Source organism: Pleurodeles waltl, chromosome 1_1, assembly GCF_031143425.1.
Source record: "Pleurodeles waltl isolate 20211129_DDA chromosome 1_1, aPleWal1.hap1.20221129, whole genome shotgun sequence".
NCBI classification, from domain to species: Eukaryota; Metazoa; Chordata; class Amphibia; order Caudata; family Salamandridae; genus Pleurodeles; species Pleurodeles waltl.
The window spans coordinates 442,330,984-442,348,206 of NC_090436.1; the positions used below are offsets into that span (position 1 = coordinate 442,330,984).

The following is a 17,223-nucleotide window of genomic DNA, read 5'->3' on the forward strand; positions in this document are numbered from 1 at the left end:
CTGACAAGAGAAAAACACCAAGTTTCATGTACCATGAGAGCGTGATCAATTTAAATGATGATCAGTTCCATTTTTGGAGGTTGCTGATTCATCTGAAATAAAATTCTATAATTGAGCTGAAGAATGATCTAATATATAGAACTGCATTTGTTTCCGAGATTATATTATTTAAAACCATACCCAGCCTACACGTGGTATCCGAAGTGGGGTTGTTATTATCTGATGCAAGATGAGTAATGAGATCCATTACAAGATGGAGAATGTGATCCATACTTTGCCTGAAAGACAGAAGAACTTAGTGGGTTTTGGAATGCTACATCAAAATTTTAGAGACTGAAAGGAATGTGTTTCTAACCAGCTTAGTGAACTAGGCGAACCATTACAAAAGGTGTTGGTGAATCAGTAGCAGTCGGCCACAAGGATAGCCCAAATTAATGGTCAAGTGCCCACCAGGCCCACCATTTCTTTACAAATGTTTTCCTCTGGAGAGGATGCAGAAGCATTTTTGAATGGGCTGCCTGTCATAGTGCCTGGTCTGTAGAGAGATGTCAGCATTACTTGGCCTGCTGCTCGTTGGGGAAACCCAGACTGCTAACCCCACTGGCACAGCCCCCTAAAATGAAATCAAAAAAGTAATTCTGGAGACACTAGTTATTGATAAAGAAATGGATTGATTGCAATTTAGGAAGGAAACGGGTTTCACAGCAGGTTACCCTCAAACTTTATTTTTTTAAACTAAAAAGCACTGCAGGTAGGTAAGGGAAACCCCAGGAGAACTCTAAATAAGACATAATGGAGAAGATCTATTTGGAACAATATCTGGTAGCCATACCCCCAACTACTCAGAGATGGCTAAGGCAATACCCAGGATTAACCCTAGAGCATACCATTGAAATGGCTTGTACCTATTGTAAAGCACAATATACATGATTACACCAGGACTTTGGGAAGGGACAAAAACTGATTGGCCCAAGTGTTTGAAAAACCCCTAAGAAACACCTTCCCCAATGGAAAAATAGCATTGTACCTTGCTCAGAAAAACCTGATGGTCTCCACAGTACTGGACCTCAAAGGTACCGATAGCCTTCAGTTTCTTAATCTTCTCAAAGACATTATCAGTAATAACCCAGTGGGACTGGGAGAAACATCACCCTTTCTTAAACCTGTAAAGACAAAGAGAGAAAAGCGAGAAAAAAAAATGGAAAGTGTTATCACAAAACAGTTTAGTGATAAAGAACCGTGGGAATTGGATATAAATTTCAGGGCCCCTCAAGTGAATTACCCCACTCCTCAATAAGCATGGCAGAAAGCCAGAGAAAGCCAGAGTCAAAACCTGCAGGTATATCCATCCTTCCATATTAAAAATGGGCTATCATATAGAGCAGAAAAAAAAAGACTTTCTCCAGGTAGTAGTCCCTAATAGTTTCCAGGATCAAATTATGTTTTTCGCCCATTCCCACCCAATGTCAGGGGATTTTGGGGCAGAGAAATTGCATTGTGACCTAATTCTTTTGGCAGGAAACATTGCCAAAATAAAGAAATACTGTTTAGAGTGTGAGGTTTGTCAAATGAAAAACCCCTACTTCGTCCAGCTGTACCTTTACAGAGGATGCCTATCATTGGAAAACCCTCTGAAAGGGTAGGACTCAATCTCATTGGGCTGTTGATTGCCTCCAGTATAGGACATAATTGTGTGTTGTTTCTAGTTGACTATGCTATAAGCTATCCTGAGGCTGTTCCACACAAGCAAACTAATTCAAAAACTATAGCACAGGTATTGATAGAATTTGTTTTTTTGAATGGGGCGCCCAGAATAAATCTTCACTAATTAAGTAACCCCTTTGTCTCTAAATTAATGGAACAGATCTGCAAACAACTACAGATCAAACACCTCCTACCATCCCCAAACTGACTGGTTGGTAGAACACCATAATGGGACCTTGAAGCTTACTTAGAAAAAAAACTGCTTACCTGGGAAGGCAAATGATGGGATCAGCTATTGCAGCTAGCAGCACCAAGTTGGAATTCTACAAAATTGCCAACTGCCCCCATGTAATAGGGTGTGTGGACAGGACACATATACAAATCTGCCCTCTTGCAAATCTAGAATATCTGTTCCGCAATCGGAAGTGTACCCACTCACTGAACATCCAGGTGGTATGTGACGCCAATTATGTCATCACTGACATGGTAGCCAAATTTCCAGGGAGTACACATGACTCTTACATTTTCAGGCACAGTGGGATACACAAACGCCTAGAACGTGGGGAGTTTGGAGACGGATATCTCTTAGGTATTGCTGAAGACACCCTGAAGCCATACACACAGGTCACTGTAGAAACCATCCATGCCCTGCTAACATTGTTAATTTTTGCCAAACAGGTGACAGTGCATATGCGCTACGACCATGGATACTAACCCCGTACCTAACACCCAGCAATGAGAATGAGAGGCGATATAACAGTGCACATAAGCGGACCAGAAATGTCATAGAGAGGACCTTTGGACTGTTAAAGGCAAGATTCCGATGCCTCCACAGAAGTGGAGGTGCGCTCCAGTATGCCCCAATAACAGTATTCATGCGCAATACTGCACAACATTGCCACCAGACGTGGGCTACATCTCACCCCTGCAGACTCAGATTCTGAGGATGACGAGCAAGAGCTACCACATAGGCAGCCTGGAGATAGAAGCATTGCAAATCAAGGCAGACAGACGGGACCACATTGCAAACCAATACTTTGGAAGGTACGTGGCAACAGACACCACACTTACCAATGTCACACACAAAGAGCCCAGTTGTGTAGTGGATCAAACAAAACATTTTAATTAGTGAACCTAATAACTAAAGAACATAACTGTCCTTAAGGGGCTGCACATGTCCACCCTTAATGAGGACACATTAACTGCAGGTGCCTCATGAGTCCTGCAGTGGTTGTGCCTAATTCCTCCTCCTGGTTCGCCCAGCATGGCTCGTGCCAGGTGGGTCAGCAGACCCCTGACGTGCACTGCCACTCCACAGTACACGTGTGTCTGTGGCAGATACACTGCTAATCATGGACCCCTCCTCACTGTCCTGAGGGGCCTCACCCGTGCCCTTTGTCACCTGCCTGGCCTCCAACATGTCCACAGCGTGGCTAATGCGACCCAGTCCCCGCGCCACATCCCCTGCAAAGTGGCCCAGTTCCACCTGCAGACTCACGGTCCGTCGTGACAGGCCTGTGGTGTTCATGGCAAGACTGACAATGGACGCTTCCATGCGATCAAATCTCTGAACTAGTTGGCGCGCACGGCGCCTTGCGCTTTGTCTCTCAGCCACCAGTCCCATCACCAGTTGGCGGATGGATTGTGTAAGGTCACTGACATTGTCATTCAGTCTTGTGAACTGTGTGTTCACTTCAGCCAGGCCATGTGTGAAATTGTGTTCCATCCTCTGCATTGCACCAGAGATAATCCTCAATTGCCTTGTTTGCAGGCGCTGACCAGACAGGAGGGATGCCTCAACTGCAGACATGGATGCCTCCCCTATATCCTCCTGGGCCACCGCCTGGACCTGGACTCTGCGTCTGCGACGCGGTGGTGCTTCTGGCTCTTGCTGTCTCACAGTGTGGCTGGGACCAGGTGTCGTGTCTCCTTCCTCCATGTCCAGAACTTCATCTGGAGGGGACTGTGGTGGTGTCGTGCTGGGCCCTGTATTGGCTGCTGCAGCCTCCTGCCCTGCCTGTGGCCTGCTGTCTTCACCTGGATGGTGTAGCTTGTGGGGGTGACTTGTGGGAGACCTGTGGGACATAGGGAACACACTGTCAGTCTATAACATCTGTTGTATGCCTCCTAATAAACATTTGCCTATATGCTGACTACTGTACTACATTGCCCATAATGCACCATTCTGGTGGTTGCTAGTCTGGAATGGAGCTAGTCTGGTTGTGCATGCTGCTGTGTACTGGGTGAGTGTGGGAATAGCATTTATAGGTGTACATGCATGTTTCATGGTACTCACTTTTGGATGTCCCTTGCGCTGACGTGTCCAATGCTCCCATTCCTGACACAGCCTCAGGCTCCAGTGTCTGCTCCACCAATTCCTCCATGGCTGTGGGTGGTATGGTGGTGGATGGGCCTCCTCCTGTGCCCCTCATCTCCCTGAGGCGCTCTGCCACCCTCTCCTTTGTCCTGGAGCGCAGGCCGTACCACTGTTTTTTTATTTCTTCAATGCTTCCGTGGCTCACCCCAATGGCATTGACCCTCTCCTGGATTTCCTGCCAGATCCTCCTCTTCTCAGTGTCTGGGACACTCAGGGCTACCTTTCCAAAAAGCTGGTCATGGTGTTGGCAGCATTCTTCTGTCAGCACCTCAAGTTCTTTCTCTGAGAATTTAAATTTCCTCTTCCTTCCTGCACTGCCTGTGTCTTCCATGGTAGCACCTGTTCTTCCAGGTAGTTGCTCAGCAGTTTGAAAAGGGTGTGGTTCTCCCTCCTCCCAGGTGTATTTGATGTCTCCCTGGCTCTGATGTCATCAGCAAGAGCCAGGAAGTGTTTTTCCAACAGTTTTGCTGCACCTGCATGCAATTTGCGGCCCAGTCGCAATTTGCGACACCCGACTCGCAAATTGCAAGTTCGCTTTTAGCGAGCTCGCAAAAAGCGACCTCGCTAACAGCGGACTCGCAATCTGCGGTGTGACATCATTTGCGAGTCGCAAATAGATGTAGATTTTTTTTGTTGGATCCCATTTTGAGAGTCGGAAATTGCGAGTCGCAATGACTCGCAATTTCCGACTCGCAAAATTTTACCTTCCTACATCTGGCCCTAACTCCCAAGAAGAGAGGAATCAGGAAACAGGACACCTAAAAGCCAGGTTGGCTAAGCTAAGTAACCCCACCGTTAGTCGCCTTGATCTGGCCTAACAAAAGCAAGCCTATTTCTATTATAAAGTAAAGAAATAGGAGAACAAAGGTGGGGGAGTGGGCTCTAGTGTTATTACCCACGTCTAAGTGGCAAGGGCCCTATCAAATTACTGAAGGAATGGGGAAGGTTACATATAAACTACAACTACAGGAAAAATCATACCTAAATGTATCATATTAACCTCCTGAACAATTGGCTTGGTGTCCCATATCAGAATTCAACTAGTAAAAAAGAGTATACCTACAGAAAGTACTCTAAAAGAACCTACTGTAGAGAACATTCTAACAGCCGGGTCAAAAGTAGAACTCTATGAATGTCTCAAGTCTTGTTCCAGCATCTTTTCGAATCTCCAGGGAAGGACTCACCTGGCTCAACTTGTTATACAGAGAGGGGACAGATAATAAAACAAAGACAATATTACACACCTTAGTCCTGAAAGAAAGCAATATAGGCAGATGGCTGATAAGATATCCAAGTTTGATATTTATACCTTGCCCCCTATAGATGAACTCATTGAACAGCTGGAGGAAGCAAAATGATTAGCTGCAATAGATCTAACTAAGGAATATTGGCAAACCTCCCTGGGCCCTGAGGACAAATAAAAAAAATTTGTTTTTTACTCCTTGGGGATTTTATCAATTCACTGCTCTCCCCTTTGGGTTACATGGGGCTCCAGCCACTTTCCAAAGACTCTTGAATGAACTGCTGGCTAACCGTAGGGATTATTCTTCAGCCTATATAGACAATATTGTTATCTTTAGCAAAAGCTGGAAAGAAGATCTCAATCATTTAACAGCCATTTTAGTTGAACTTAAACTGACAGGACTCCACCTAAATGCAACATAGTCGAACATAGGACATAATAAAGTTAGATAGCTGGGATATTTGCTTTGGAACGACCTTATTGAACCACAAAAGGAAAAGGTCTGCGCCATCACAGCTGTCCCCTTCCCCAAAACACAAAAAAGAAATGAGAGCCTTTCTAAGATTACTGGGCTACCGTTGGAGTGTTGTTCCCTAATACTCCCAAGATATACGACCCTTTAACAGATTTTATCAAGAAGACCTTCTCAATTTGCCTTCCGAGTTTCCTCCCATAGAGTGTTTGAGGCTTTCAAACAACTAAATAATATCATTGCTTCAGAATGCCTTCTTCAATCTCCTAATTTCCACAAACCCTTTATTTGACAGACAGATGCATCAGAAGGTGGCATTGGTGCTTTGCTATCCCAACTTAAAGACTGTGGTGGTGAAATGCCTGTCCTCTTTATTAATCGCAAAGTAGTTCTCAGAGAAACGCACATCCCTATTATAGAAAAAAATGCTTAGCGATCAAGTGGGTTATTGAGAAATTACGCTACCATCTAGAGGGTAGGCACTTTACTCTTTACACTGATCATGCTCCTTTAACGTAGTTGAGCAGTAATAAGGGTTCCAATGCCAGAGTACTCCACTGGTTTCTCTTGGTACAGCCTGTTCAGTTTGAGGTCCGTCATAGTCAAGTTAAATATCAAGGTCATTTTGACTTTCTATCCTGTTAGTCTATTTTTCCTGAGTGGAAAAATCTGAGGAACTGGGTGTGTAACACAGACTCTAAACCACGAAGTAGAGAGGAGTGTGACTTTATTGAAATCTCTCTATGGAAGTTCACCGCTCCCACATCTGAAACAGAAAAAAAACAATTAGCAACAGGGAAAAAGGACAAAGAGGAGAAAATAACATTGAAAAGAGACTTCTATTATACCACAGGAGAAGCAAACATGGATAGATATTAATGAAGGACAGATGCCAAGGTGGCTAGGGGTGGAGGTGGGGAGTGGCAAGGAGAGAAGCACATAGAGAGATTTGAGGAGGCAGCGTAGAGAGAGCAACCAGAGATGCAGAGGAAGGAGGAGGAAACGGGAGCAATGCTACTCAAAGGTACTCGGTGGGGACCCAAGCAGCTCCATCAATTCAGGAGGCAAACACACAACCCACAGAAACCTCCGTAGAGGGCCTATGTCCACCACGCAATGAGTCTGGACAGGATTCCTCAATCCTAGGAGAGAGAATAAAGTTCCTGACAGGCGAAACTCACCAAGTGCCCTGTACCACGAGAGTAGGATCAATTTAAAGGACAACCAATTCCTCTTTCAAGTTTGCAGAGTCATGATATACAGTCTTGTACTTAAGTTGAAGAATGACCTAATAAAGACTGAGATTTTATTATTTAAAACAATACCCAGGCTACAGCATGATAAGCAATTGTAGTGTTTCTTTTGACAATTAAAGAAGGGATGCTATTGCGTTACATTTGTTGGTTTTACTTTGACAGGCAATGACCTTGGAATTTAACATTTTGAAATTCCTCATCTGTCTGAAAGGAAAACGCTGGAGCTTGAGAATGTATCTAAGCATAGGGATTTCTTCTTTTGAAGCAATTACTTATTAATTGACATATTGATGAATATGTTTGTACTTATAGATTCAGGAGGTAAAGTAAGTTCTTGGGAAAAGGGGTTCTTGTTAGATTTTTACAGGTTACTCAAAATAATATTTATTTCCTCAAGTCTGACAGGTACCTACCTAAAAGATTGGCATGCCGCATTCACAGGCTTTAGAATGCTAGTAATGACACGTGCATTGAAAGCGCGAAGAGGGGAATTTTTAGGCAGAAGAATGTCATTTGTATATAGTTTAGTCACTGTTAAGTTTTACCTAAATCAAATGTTTTACTCTTAGCTGTGATTGAATGGACCGCGGTTTCATGGCTGACTAGAGTTTTTTATATTACATAGGCAATGTTTATTTGAGCAATAGCTCTCCCTGTGAGTAATGAAGAAGACTGAAAGATTGCCAGCATTTTAGGAAATGTTTATGAAAAAGCAGAGGCACAAATAATTTTACCTTAACAAATAGCTTAATTGAAGAAAATAATAATTAATCATTGCCCTAGTATGAAACACTTTCATCTGCCACACCCATCCATCTATCAGTAAAATATGCTCAGGGGCTCCGGTCGACTTAGCCTTGCATAGGCGATGAGAGTAAGAACCCCTCTCCCACACATTACACAGGTGTCAGCGTCATAACCATATAAGAGGGATGTTACTGCATGTGTAGTGAGCTAGGTGTAAAAAGGAAAAAAGGTGGTGCACATAAATGTTGTATTTTTGGTTAGACCTGATAAATTATTTTTCTTGGGAAATATGCAGCATGCCATGCAGACTTTTGGTGAGGTGTCTGTTTTCAGATAGGAGTTGCCTTTGTTCATTCACGAGATGTGGTTTAGTGGCTATGTTGCGGATCCCTGAACTAGAGACATGATTTCTAATTAAGGTCTTGGCACTAAACCAGAAGATTGGCATACATTACTTTATTGCTTTGTCTCTCAAATAATGAATGTGTGTAAAATGTGTTTGTATATTTATGTTCATATATATATTACCTAGTGGCAGTCTCCACTAGATTGTTATAGTTAGGTCTGCTTTTCCATAGAAAGAGCGTTTTTTGGTTCGCTAATAACTTTGGCTTTGTTTGATAAATCTTCACAAACATTTCCAAAACAACGTTCATCTACCTCTGCTCCTTCCTGGAAAGTTTCGGGGTGATCGATCAAGCGGGGGCAGAGCAAAAAGGGGGCTTCCAAGATGCAAAATAACCATGCATTTTTCATAGACTTCTTTAAGACTGGTGTAAATCTGTTCAGTAGTTTTTGAGAAATTATGGGTCAAATAATTGTATATGTGGACAGTTGGGGTCATGAGACTCATGCAGGAGAGGCTATTTAAAAACAAAACATTCTGATTATCCCAGGCAGCTTTATTTCCCTTGGGCCATCTCGCTTCTGCGGTAGTCAGACTGCTGCGAGAGCTAGCGCTCTGATTTGCTGCCAGCAACATGACAAAAATGTTGCTGGCAGCCAGTACAGGACTTTGGGGACTTAGTCGCATGTCCTTAAGATAGGGAAAAAAATAAAGATTTATGGTGGCAGGGTAAGGATACCCTGACACACTCTAGGCCCCATGGGGAGCGATCTAGAGGGACACAAAACCCCGGGGCCAATGAGGGGGGAAATAAGGCATAAAATGCCACCATTCTACAAGACTCGTATGGGACTGAAGAAAAAAAAACTCCAAGCTACATTTGTTATATTTATGCCCTTGGGAGCCTATCCCCGGAGCTGATTCCACAAAACGGAGGGGGGCTGTGTGGTCCCCCTTGCCATGCCTCCAAAAGCCCCGCGGCAGGGGGAGGGGTGGACTCTGGGGCCGAAAATTGTTTATATGAGGAGGGGGGACAAGCGCCTCTCCTCTCGAGCCACCGGAGGCCCAAGGAAGTCCACCCCCGGGCTGAATCTCTTGGGGCTAACTCAGCAGCTAACTGCCAGGCCTCAAGAGATGGGGTCCCCGGGGCCAAAATCAGCCAAGGGAAGGGGGCTGCTTCCCCCATCCGCTTAATTCTAATGATTGTCTGTGGAGTTTCAGGTCACCAGGGCCTATAAAGGCTCTGGAATGAGGGCACACCCTCCCCTTTAATATAAAAAAGGTCCTGAGGGGATGGGGTCCCTAGGGCCTAATAGTGCTCGGGGAAGGCTTGTGCTGCCTCCCCTCCACTTTAGTTAAAAAAACAAATCGTCCTGAGGGATGGGGTCCTCATGGCCTAAAAAGGCTGGGGGAGGAGGGCTGCGTGCACCTTTAATAAAACAAAAGGCAATTAGGTATGGTAATGTGAAGTTGGCTTGCACAGCGTGAGATTGGTTGCATGTGGGAAGTGAGCCTGGTCAGAGGCCAGGCCCTGCAAAAAACCTGCAGCGGGTGGCATTTACATACAGTAATAAAATAATACCTTATGTTTAAAAAATAAAACTAGAAATTCCCTGAAAAAAAACAAAGAGTAAAGTAACTTTATAGTTAGGTGAATTTGTAATTGACAACATTAACATTTTGGAAAAAGAGACAGAAATTCACCAGTTATAGTTAGCAGCACTGATATATCTTTTGCCCCCGCCTTGCACTGCTTATGACCTCACATATGACATCACTCATGACATCACTGATAGCATTATACAATGAGTGTGGTTTGTTTTATAGTTTACATAGTGGCAGGAATACCATATTACTTTTCTACCTACAGTATGTGTCCAGCTAATTGGTATAAGTATTTACAAAATGCTTGTGCTGCTAACGCATCATAGGTGCGTAGAGGTGTTGACCACATTATAAATCTTTGTATAGAAGAGTAACTCTGTGTTCAGAATTGTGTTCATTATGTTCCACACAAGTTTTTGTGGTACTGCAAAAAAGGTTTCAGCAGCACAAAATTCTACTTATTACGTACTAAGTATTGTAAGCAGCCTTGAGTTATTAGACAATTTCTACTTAACATGCAAGACTGTGTGCACTGGGTACTAAGCAAAGTTCATGTGCTTGTTTTGCTTCAGAAGATGGGCTCTCTGTAAAGTTTTCACCACAGTATGAGGGCTGCAGGTGGTATGATCTTTAGCACCTTCCGTCTTTGGTTATTTTTAAGTGGATAGTTGCTCTTCACTCACATATTGCATAGAGTGAACACTGTGCTTAGGAGGTACTTTTCAAATAGTGTGGTACTGAGTAAACTCCCTCCATTGAGTAAACACTGTTATCAGTTCCCACATTTATACTCGTATCAACTTTATTTCTCAATGTAGGTTCAGTGACAGTCAGGGGTTTGTTATAGGTGAAGAGTGCCCGTAGTTGGACATTACTTATGTTACAGGGCTTGAGTAGCTGAAGGAACTTGGTTTTCCTTGAACAGTTGTATACTTATTAAACACTGTGTGCAAGATAGGTTACCCTTTTACCTGTGGTTCATAGCCAACATGAAATCAGCTACCCAGGATGTGTTTGGTATAGGGTCAGTGTTACAAACAATAAAAGCTTGCTTTACCTGTGAGTGTTGTATGAATGATAGTAGCAAAGATTATTCTTATTATTCTGAGCTATTGTGCACTGTCATAGCTGTAATGCTATACCAGTTTAATGAGCAATGTGTACATAAGAAGCAAGGATAATGTCATCAGTGATGTCATAAATTATACCTTAGAAGATGAAATTAGTGAAGTTGTGAGACCAGTGTATGACGGGGTGCAAGTTATAGTTAGAGCTGCTAACTATAACTTGTGAGTTTCTGTGTTTTGTGTTTTTTTGTTAACGTTCATGGTGGCACTGACAAATTCAGCTATCTATTACGTTACTTTAACCTTTGGTGGTCGCCTTTGGGTAGTTATAGTTAGGATCGTGTTTCCATAATACCTTTGTCACATTTGTCGTTTCTTCACGAAACTTACAAAAAAGTGTTTTTTTTTTTTTTTTTTTTAACTAATTTGCACATGGAAAGTTTTGGGGTGATCCGTCAAGGATGAGCCATGATCAGGGGTGGGGGCCGGGTCCTAAAATGTATTTTCCCCATTAATTTTTCAAGAGGAACTTTAGGCACTGCTACCGTCCAAACTGCATGAACACCAGATTTGGCAGAAAGCTTTATCTTTTTTCTGAAAGAATGCTTTTGTGTTTTTGAGTAAATCCATTCAGTAGTTTTTGAGCAACTAAGGTTAAAGTTTTTTTTAGATATCACACTGTGGAGGATCCCCTGAGCTGACAGAGCTTAAACTGAGAGATATGATTGGCTGACACCACCTTAATAAGGAAGCCAATGAGGTGGCAGGCATCTTAAAACACGGGATTCAGTCATGAGTCCTGAGAAAACGCAAACTAAAAGACATAAGGGGTATACAGATGCCCTCACCCCCTAGGCCTGGTGGTGGGGTCCCTCCTGCTATGCACGGTGTTGTCATCTATGTTGTCACCTTAGATGTTGCAGTGATGTTATCAATAAGGTCATAGGGCATGTCATGAGTGATGTAATATGGCAGGTAATTAGCAGTGCGTGGCGAGGGCCGCAGTTGTAGTTTATTTGGGGCAAGAGTTACAGTTACTTGAGGTAACTATAACAGGTGAATTTTTGTGTTTTTTTGTTTAAAATGGTATATTTTAACTGACATTTTTAGCTAACTTTAAGATTGCTTTACATTTGTTTTTTCAGTGACTTTCTAGTTTTTTTTAAATTTGCAGTAAGATGTCCATGGCTGTGTGCAGTGTGAGGTTGGGTGCAGAGCCTGGCCTGTGGCCAGCCCTTTGCCCAATTCCCTGCTGGCTCACAGCCTTATGATGCGCAAGGCAGAAGGCGATGCACAGTGTGGGGTTCGGCATCCAACCCCTGCGGGCTGACTGTGATGTAGCAATATGCATGGTGTCATTTTAAGTAGGGGAGACCTACTGACTTTGAACCAAGCTCCATTGCATATTGTGGGGGGTTGGAGGGGACCATAAAGTAGTGCCTTTTATGAATATTACAGAGACAGAGAAAACAAAAAATGGAATTCCAAATGATAGCACTTGGGGTAGTATCACGACAACGCAAGATAGCCATACATTGAATTCCATTTCAGGGCCCAGAGGTAATGGGTTGGAAGAAATATGTTAGAAATGGTGGTCTCTGGTTGTCAGTCAGTTTGCACTCTCTCCAAGCAGGGAACCTCACTCTAGTCAGTGTAAGGACAGGCACAGCCCTTCCCACTCTAGCCCAGGCGATTCATCCGGTTATGCAGGACTCTCCCCAGCTCCCTTTGTGTCACTGTCTAGGGGGAATTCACAAACAGCCCAATTGTCAGTCTGACCCACAAGTGGATTCCACAAGCAGGCAGAGGCACATAATGGTTAAACAAGAACACACCCACTTTCTAAAAGTGTTATTTTCAAACTAACAGTCTAAAAACCAACTTTACCAAAACATGTATTTTTACATTGTGAGTTCAGAAACCCCAAACTCCAGAACTCTATCTGCTCCCAATGGGAAACTGCACCTAAAAGATATTTAAGGGCAGTTCCCATGTTAACCTTTTGGAGAGATAGGCCTTGCAATAGTGAAAAACAAATTTGCCAGTATTTCACTATCAGGACAAGTAAAACCTACCAGCACATATCCTGCCTTTTAAGCACACTGCACCAAGCCCTTGGGGCTACCTAGGGCCTTCCATTAGGGGTGACTTACATGTAGTAAAAGGGACGGTTTGAGCCTGGCAAGTGGGTGCACTTGCCAGGTGGAATTGGCAGTTTAAAACTGCACACAAACACACTGCAGGGACAGGTCTGAGCCACGTTTACATGGCTACTCATGTGGGTGGCACAATTAGTGCTGCAGGCCCACTAGTAGCATTTGATTTACAGGCCATGGACACCTCTAGTGAGCTTTACTAGGGACTTACTAGTGAATCAAATATGCCAATCCTGGGAAAGCCAATTCCCAGTACAATTTACACAGAGAGCACTTGCACTTTAGCAATGGTCAGCTGTGGTAAAGTGCCCAGAGTACCAAAACCAGCAAAAACGAAGTCCAGCACACAGTCCAAAATTTGGGAAGCAGAGGCAAAAAGACTGGGTAAACCACACCAAGGATGCCGGGTCTAACAGAAGACATGTTAGAATCTGCGCATGCAGACTATCAACACATTAGGCACATCCGAAGGGATAACAGTCACTGTAGATTTGGTAACTTGTGGAAAGATGATTACTAATATTATGGATCCTCCAAATAACAGAGCCACTGACTATTTTTCGACTGCAATTTGTGGGACGAGATGTTGGAGAGTAGATGTAGAGTACAATGTTGCTCAGTATTTACTTCACTTTAATAAGGTTGAACTGTCACGGACTAAAGATTTGGTTGAATATTTATTTCTTGTGTTTGCAATGTTTTTCTAAAAAATACTAATTGCAAAAAAAATAAAACCTACTACCGAAGTCATTTTGTTTGATATGCTTTACATTTGTTTTATTATTTATTTGAAGGGAGTTCAGGCTACCACTGGGGAAGTTATCTTTGACAGCTTCCAAGACTCCAAGCTCCGCGCGGAACTGGAGGGCAGAATTTTACGCCTCCAGCCAGTGGAAATTCTCATTCCGTCGACATTATCCGAGAAGTCGGAAAGTCTGATCAAGAGCATAACCTCAACAAGGTAAGAGTCTGTATATTTGACAGTGGTTGTCTCGCTAAAACGTTTGATTATGCAAGTAAAGATGCGGGAAAACGGACTTATTTATATTTCCGGAATTCTACCACAATTTATTTATATGTTTGTACATTTTAAGGGTGTTATTACGCAGTACGGTGTAGTAGTGATAGTGACATAATTTTTTTGTGCGTCACATTATCCATACTCCACCTTTAAAAATATGTACAAAAATATAGTGCAGTAATTACTGTGTAGCAGGCCAATTTAGCCTTGGCTAAAGCAGAACTAATAACGTTGTAGGAATTTCATTCCCGTGTTGTTTTACACTCAGTTGTTGACTCTTATAAATTATGCATTTTATCCCTTAGTCACACAGAATACTCCATTATAGTCTCGACGTCGGCAGAGGACTTCAGAATAGTGTTGAGAATAGCAATAGTTACTTTTAGTGTGTTGTTGTGTTTCTCATTGTTTTTTAACTTTGGTTTCTTGCCCAGTTACTCTGTTGCAATAAGAATGGCTGGGCTCTGTGCTGGTTCTGCTTGACTGTCCTTTTTAAAATGATTTTTATCCTGTTCTGCACTCTTTCATCTAGCTCCCTGGTAAGACTACCGATGTACTCATGTCCAAATGCTATAGTACAGCGGATATTCACTTTTTGGCTTTTGTGGCCCCCACTGAGTCATTACTGGAATTCGGGGATCCCTTCAGAGTCATTATTGGAAGATGGGGGCCCCCGCCTAAACAATTTCTGTAATTTGAAGTTCAAAACGATACACCAATACAAAAAAGTATACACCGAATAAATGCTTAGCTATTGAAATATTTTTCTTAATTCACACCCAAATATAGAAAAAGGTTTCCACGTTTTACTTTATTTATTTGTATATACTTTATTATTATGAATTAATGTTATTATTTAATTTTGTAACCCAGTGCAGACCCCCTGATTAGTCCTTGCTGACCCACCAGGGGCCTTAGGACTACAGGTTAAGAACCACTGCTGTAGTATGTTTGAAAATGCTGGAAGCTCCGTCGTGCCTCCGGTACAATAATTGTACCCCCATCCATCCTTAGACAGAATGGTCTGCAGAAATATCTGCTGGTTAAAGTCTCCTTTCAGGAGTCCAGGAACTCGAATGTCCTAATGGTTTACACCTTTCCTCAACCTTAAGTGTTATGATGCAGTACCCTGTTAATTTAATCTGACACATCTGGACCTTCATAGCAGCCCTGCCAAGCGTAACACGTGCGCAAGATTTTATGTTGGAACATCTTCTGATGTCTTGGCCATTGTGTAACCCAGCATGTGCATTTGACAGTTCTGACCTAATCGTGGCTGTTCACACTGCTTACAACATTTACCCTCAAAACCAAGGCATGTAATGAAAAGTGAGTCCTGTGCTATGAACAGTACCATAACTATGGTTTATGGCAGAATTCCAGGCCATCGAACCACTTACTACAACTTACCTGCATCTTGTTACGTCCTCTATGGCAGAAATCCGAGCCATCAACATCAGGTTCACTTGTAAATACTAATTTCTCTGGATTTTGTTTCATCACACCACTAATACCCTGCCTACCTTGAATTTCAGCCATATTCTGCATTTTCTTTACTGATTTAATTGTCTCTGATCCACAGTGCTTTGAACATTGTAAAAATGTAGATTTGTGTGTGTTTTCTGAAGCCTAACCGTAAAATCCATATTTTCAGTCTGTGCTTAGCAGAAGTACAGCGCTGGGAAAAGCAATGAGGGTGAGACAACAAGGGTGATAGGAAAAAAAGCAGGGAAAATATTATTAGTCTTCGGAGCAAGGCAAGTAAGAAGACCAAGAGAGAAATTGCTGCAGCATACTCTTCTAATGATAGTGATTTAACACCTGCTTGAAGTCAAACACTTTGTTTCATAGGGACTGTGAAAGCAAAACAACGATTGAGGAGGCTGTGAAGCAAGTCCAGGGTAGCGGTTATCTGAGAAAGTTAAAAATCCAGAACAGGATCCGGAAGCAATGACAAGCAAGGTGCAGACAGAATCTCGACTGATGGAGAAAACGCTGAGGAACCTGTTGGAACTACAGGAGGCATACACTCAGGCACTTGTGAAGCATGCATACTGTATCCGTCCAAGGAGAAGGGACAGTTCATCGGCAGGGACAGTGATGCTATTGTTTCTGCGTATTGAAAGGAGAAGATCCTGTGTGCAGCAGTTTGCAAGAAGACAGTGGAAGTTGGGGCTAGCCACTTACTATTGTTCCTATATCTACATCCCTATACTTTGCATAAACAACAGGCGTTGTCTGTGGTGAGGAGTGAGATGGTAGCAAAGGGCATCATTTCCTCCATGGATTTCCTAGTACAGTTCAGAGTGGAGCATGGTGGGAAACATTGTATCTTCACCCAGGCTGAATCAACGAGGTCATTTTTTGCAGAACTGCCCACTGATGCTGGAGTCTAGTGATACTCAGATCCTGGTGTAACAGGGAATGAAGGAGTTGGTGATTCTATATGCTGAGGGATATTTTCTCATCAGGTGGGTGGGGTAGTATATTTGAGTTGAATGATATAATGAATTGCATCTTTTCTTTCTTGTCGTCTCTCCGTTTTCTTTTCTTCCCCCCCCATTTTCACTTTTGGATTGCAGTGATAGAGGATAATTCTAAATGTGCGAAGAGTTTAACCTAGAACAGTTGGACTTAACTCTGAGGTTCATATGGGGTAAACATGCTTAGGAATACCTTCGTAGTGGGCAACCTATTGGACTGCAATGTGGTGCTTTTCTGAATAAAAACATTTTAACCTTATTTCTTCTCTGGCGATTGACTCTTAAGTGGCAACGTTTCCTTAATTTTATGTTATTTTTATTATTTTAGTAACATATAACATTCCATTACAAATATTCTTGTATAAATCGCATTCACAATATATAGATTACCTACAACATGCTTTTACATTTTCAGTGTTCACACTGTACACTTCTAGGATGCTATCAGGAGTTACATAGTTGCAGACATTTTGTTGTCTGTTTGTTCATGTCCTGTTTCAGTTTAGGCAACCGTTCTGACTGCATGCTAGTGTCTGTAGTACTGTTGGTGTCCTCTATCATGCTTGATCTGCCACTAAGATAGGATTTGCAGAAGCCCCAAATATCTTCGGGCTTTGAGATGCATGGAAGAAGTAATGTGAATATTTTAATTTGATCATTGCAAAAAGTGCGCTCCTTGACACAGTCGGGAAATTTCAGGCCTGGTCCTTTTGTAAACCTTCCTATTATTATTCGTTTTGCCAACG

The 17,223-nt window shown here is 42.7% G+C and overlaps 1 protein-coding gene across 3 annotated transcripts in view; it reads left to right on the forward strand.

Moving 5' to 3' along the window:
- Positions 1 to 17,223, forward strand: part of MSH3 (mutS homolog 3) — a 1,766,808-nt gene that overhangs the window by 236,644 nt on the left and 1,512,941 nt on the right. For all 3 annotated transcript variants that reach the window (XM_069224514.1, XM_069224522.1, XM_069224532.1), the window contains exon 8: positions 13,768 to 13,934. In XM_069224514.1, coding sequence (XP_069080615.1) covers positions 13,768 to 13,934 — 167 coding nt within the window. The remainder of the gene's footprint in view (positions 1 to 13,767; positions 13,935 to 17,223) is intronic.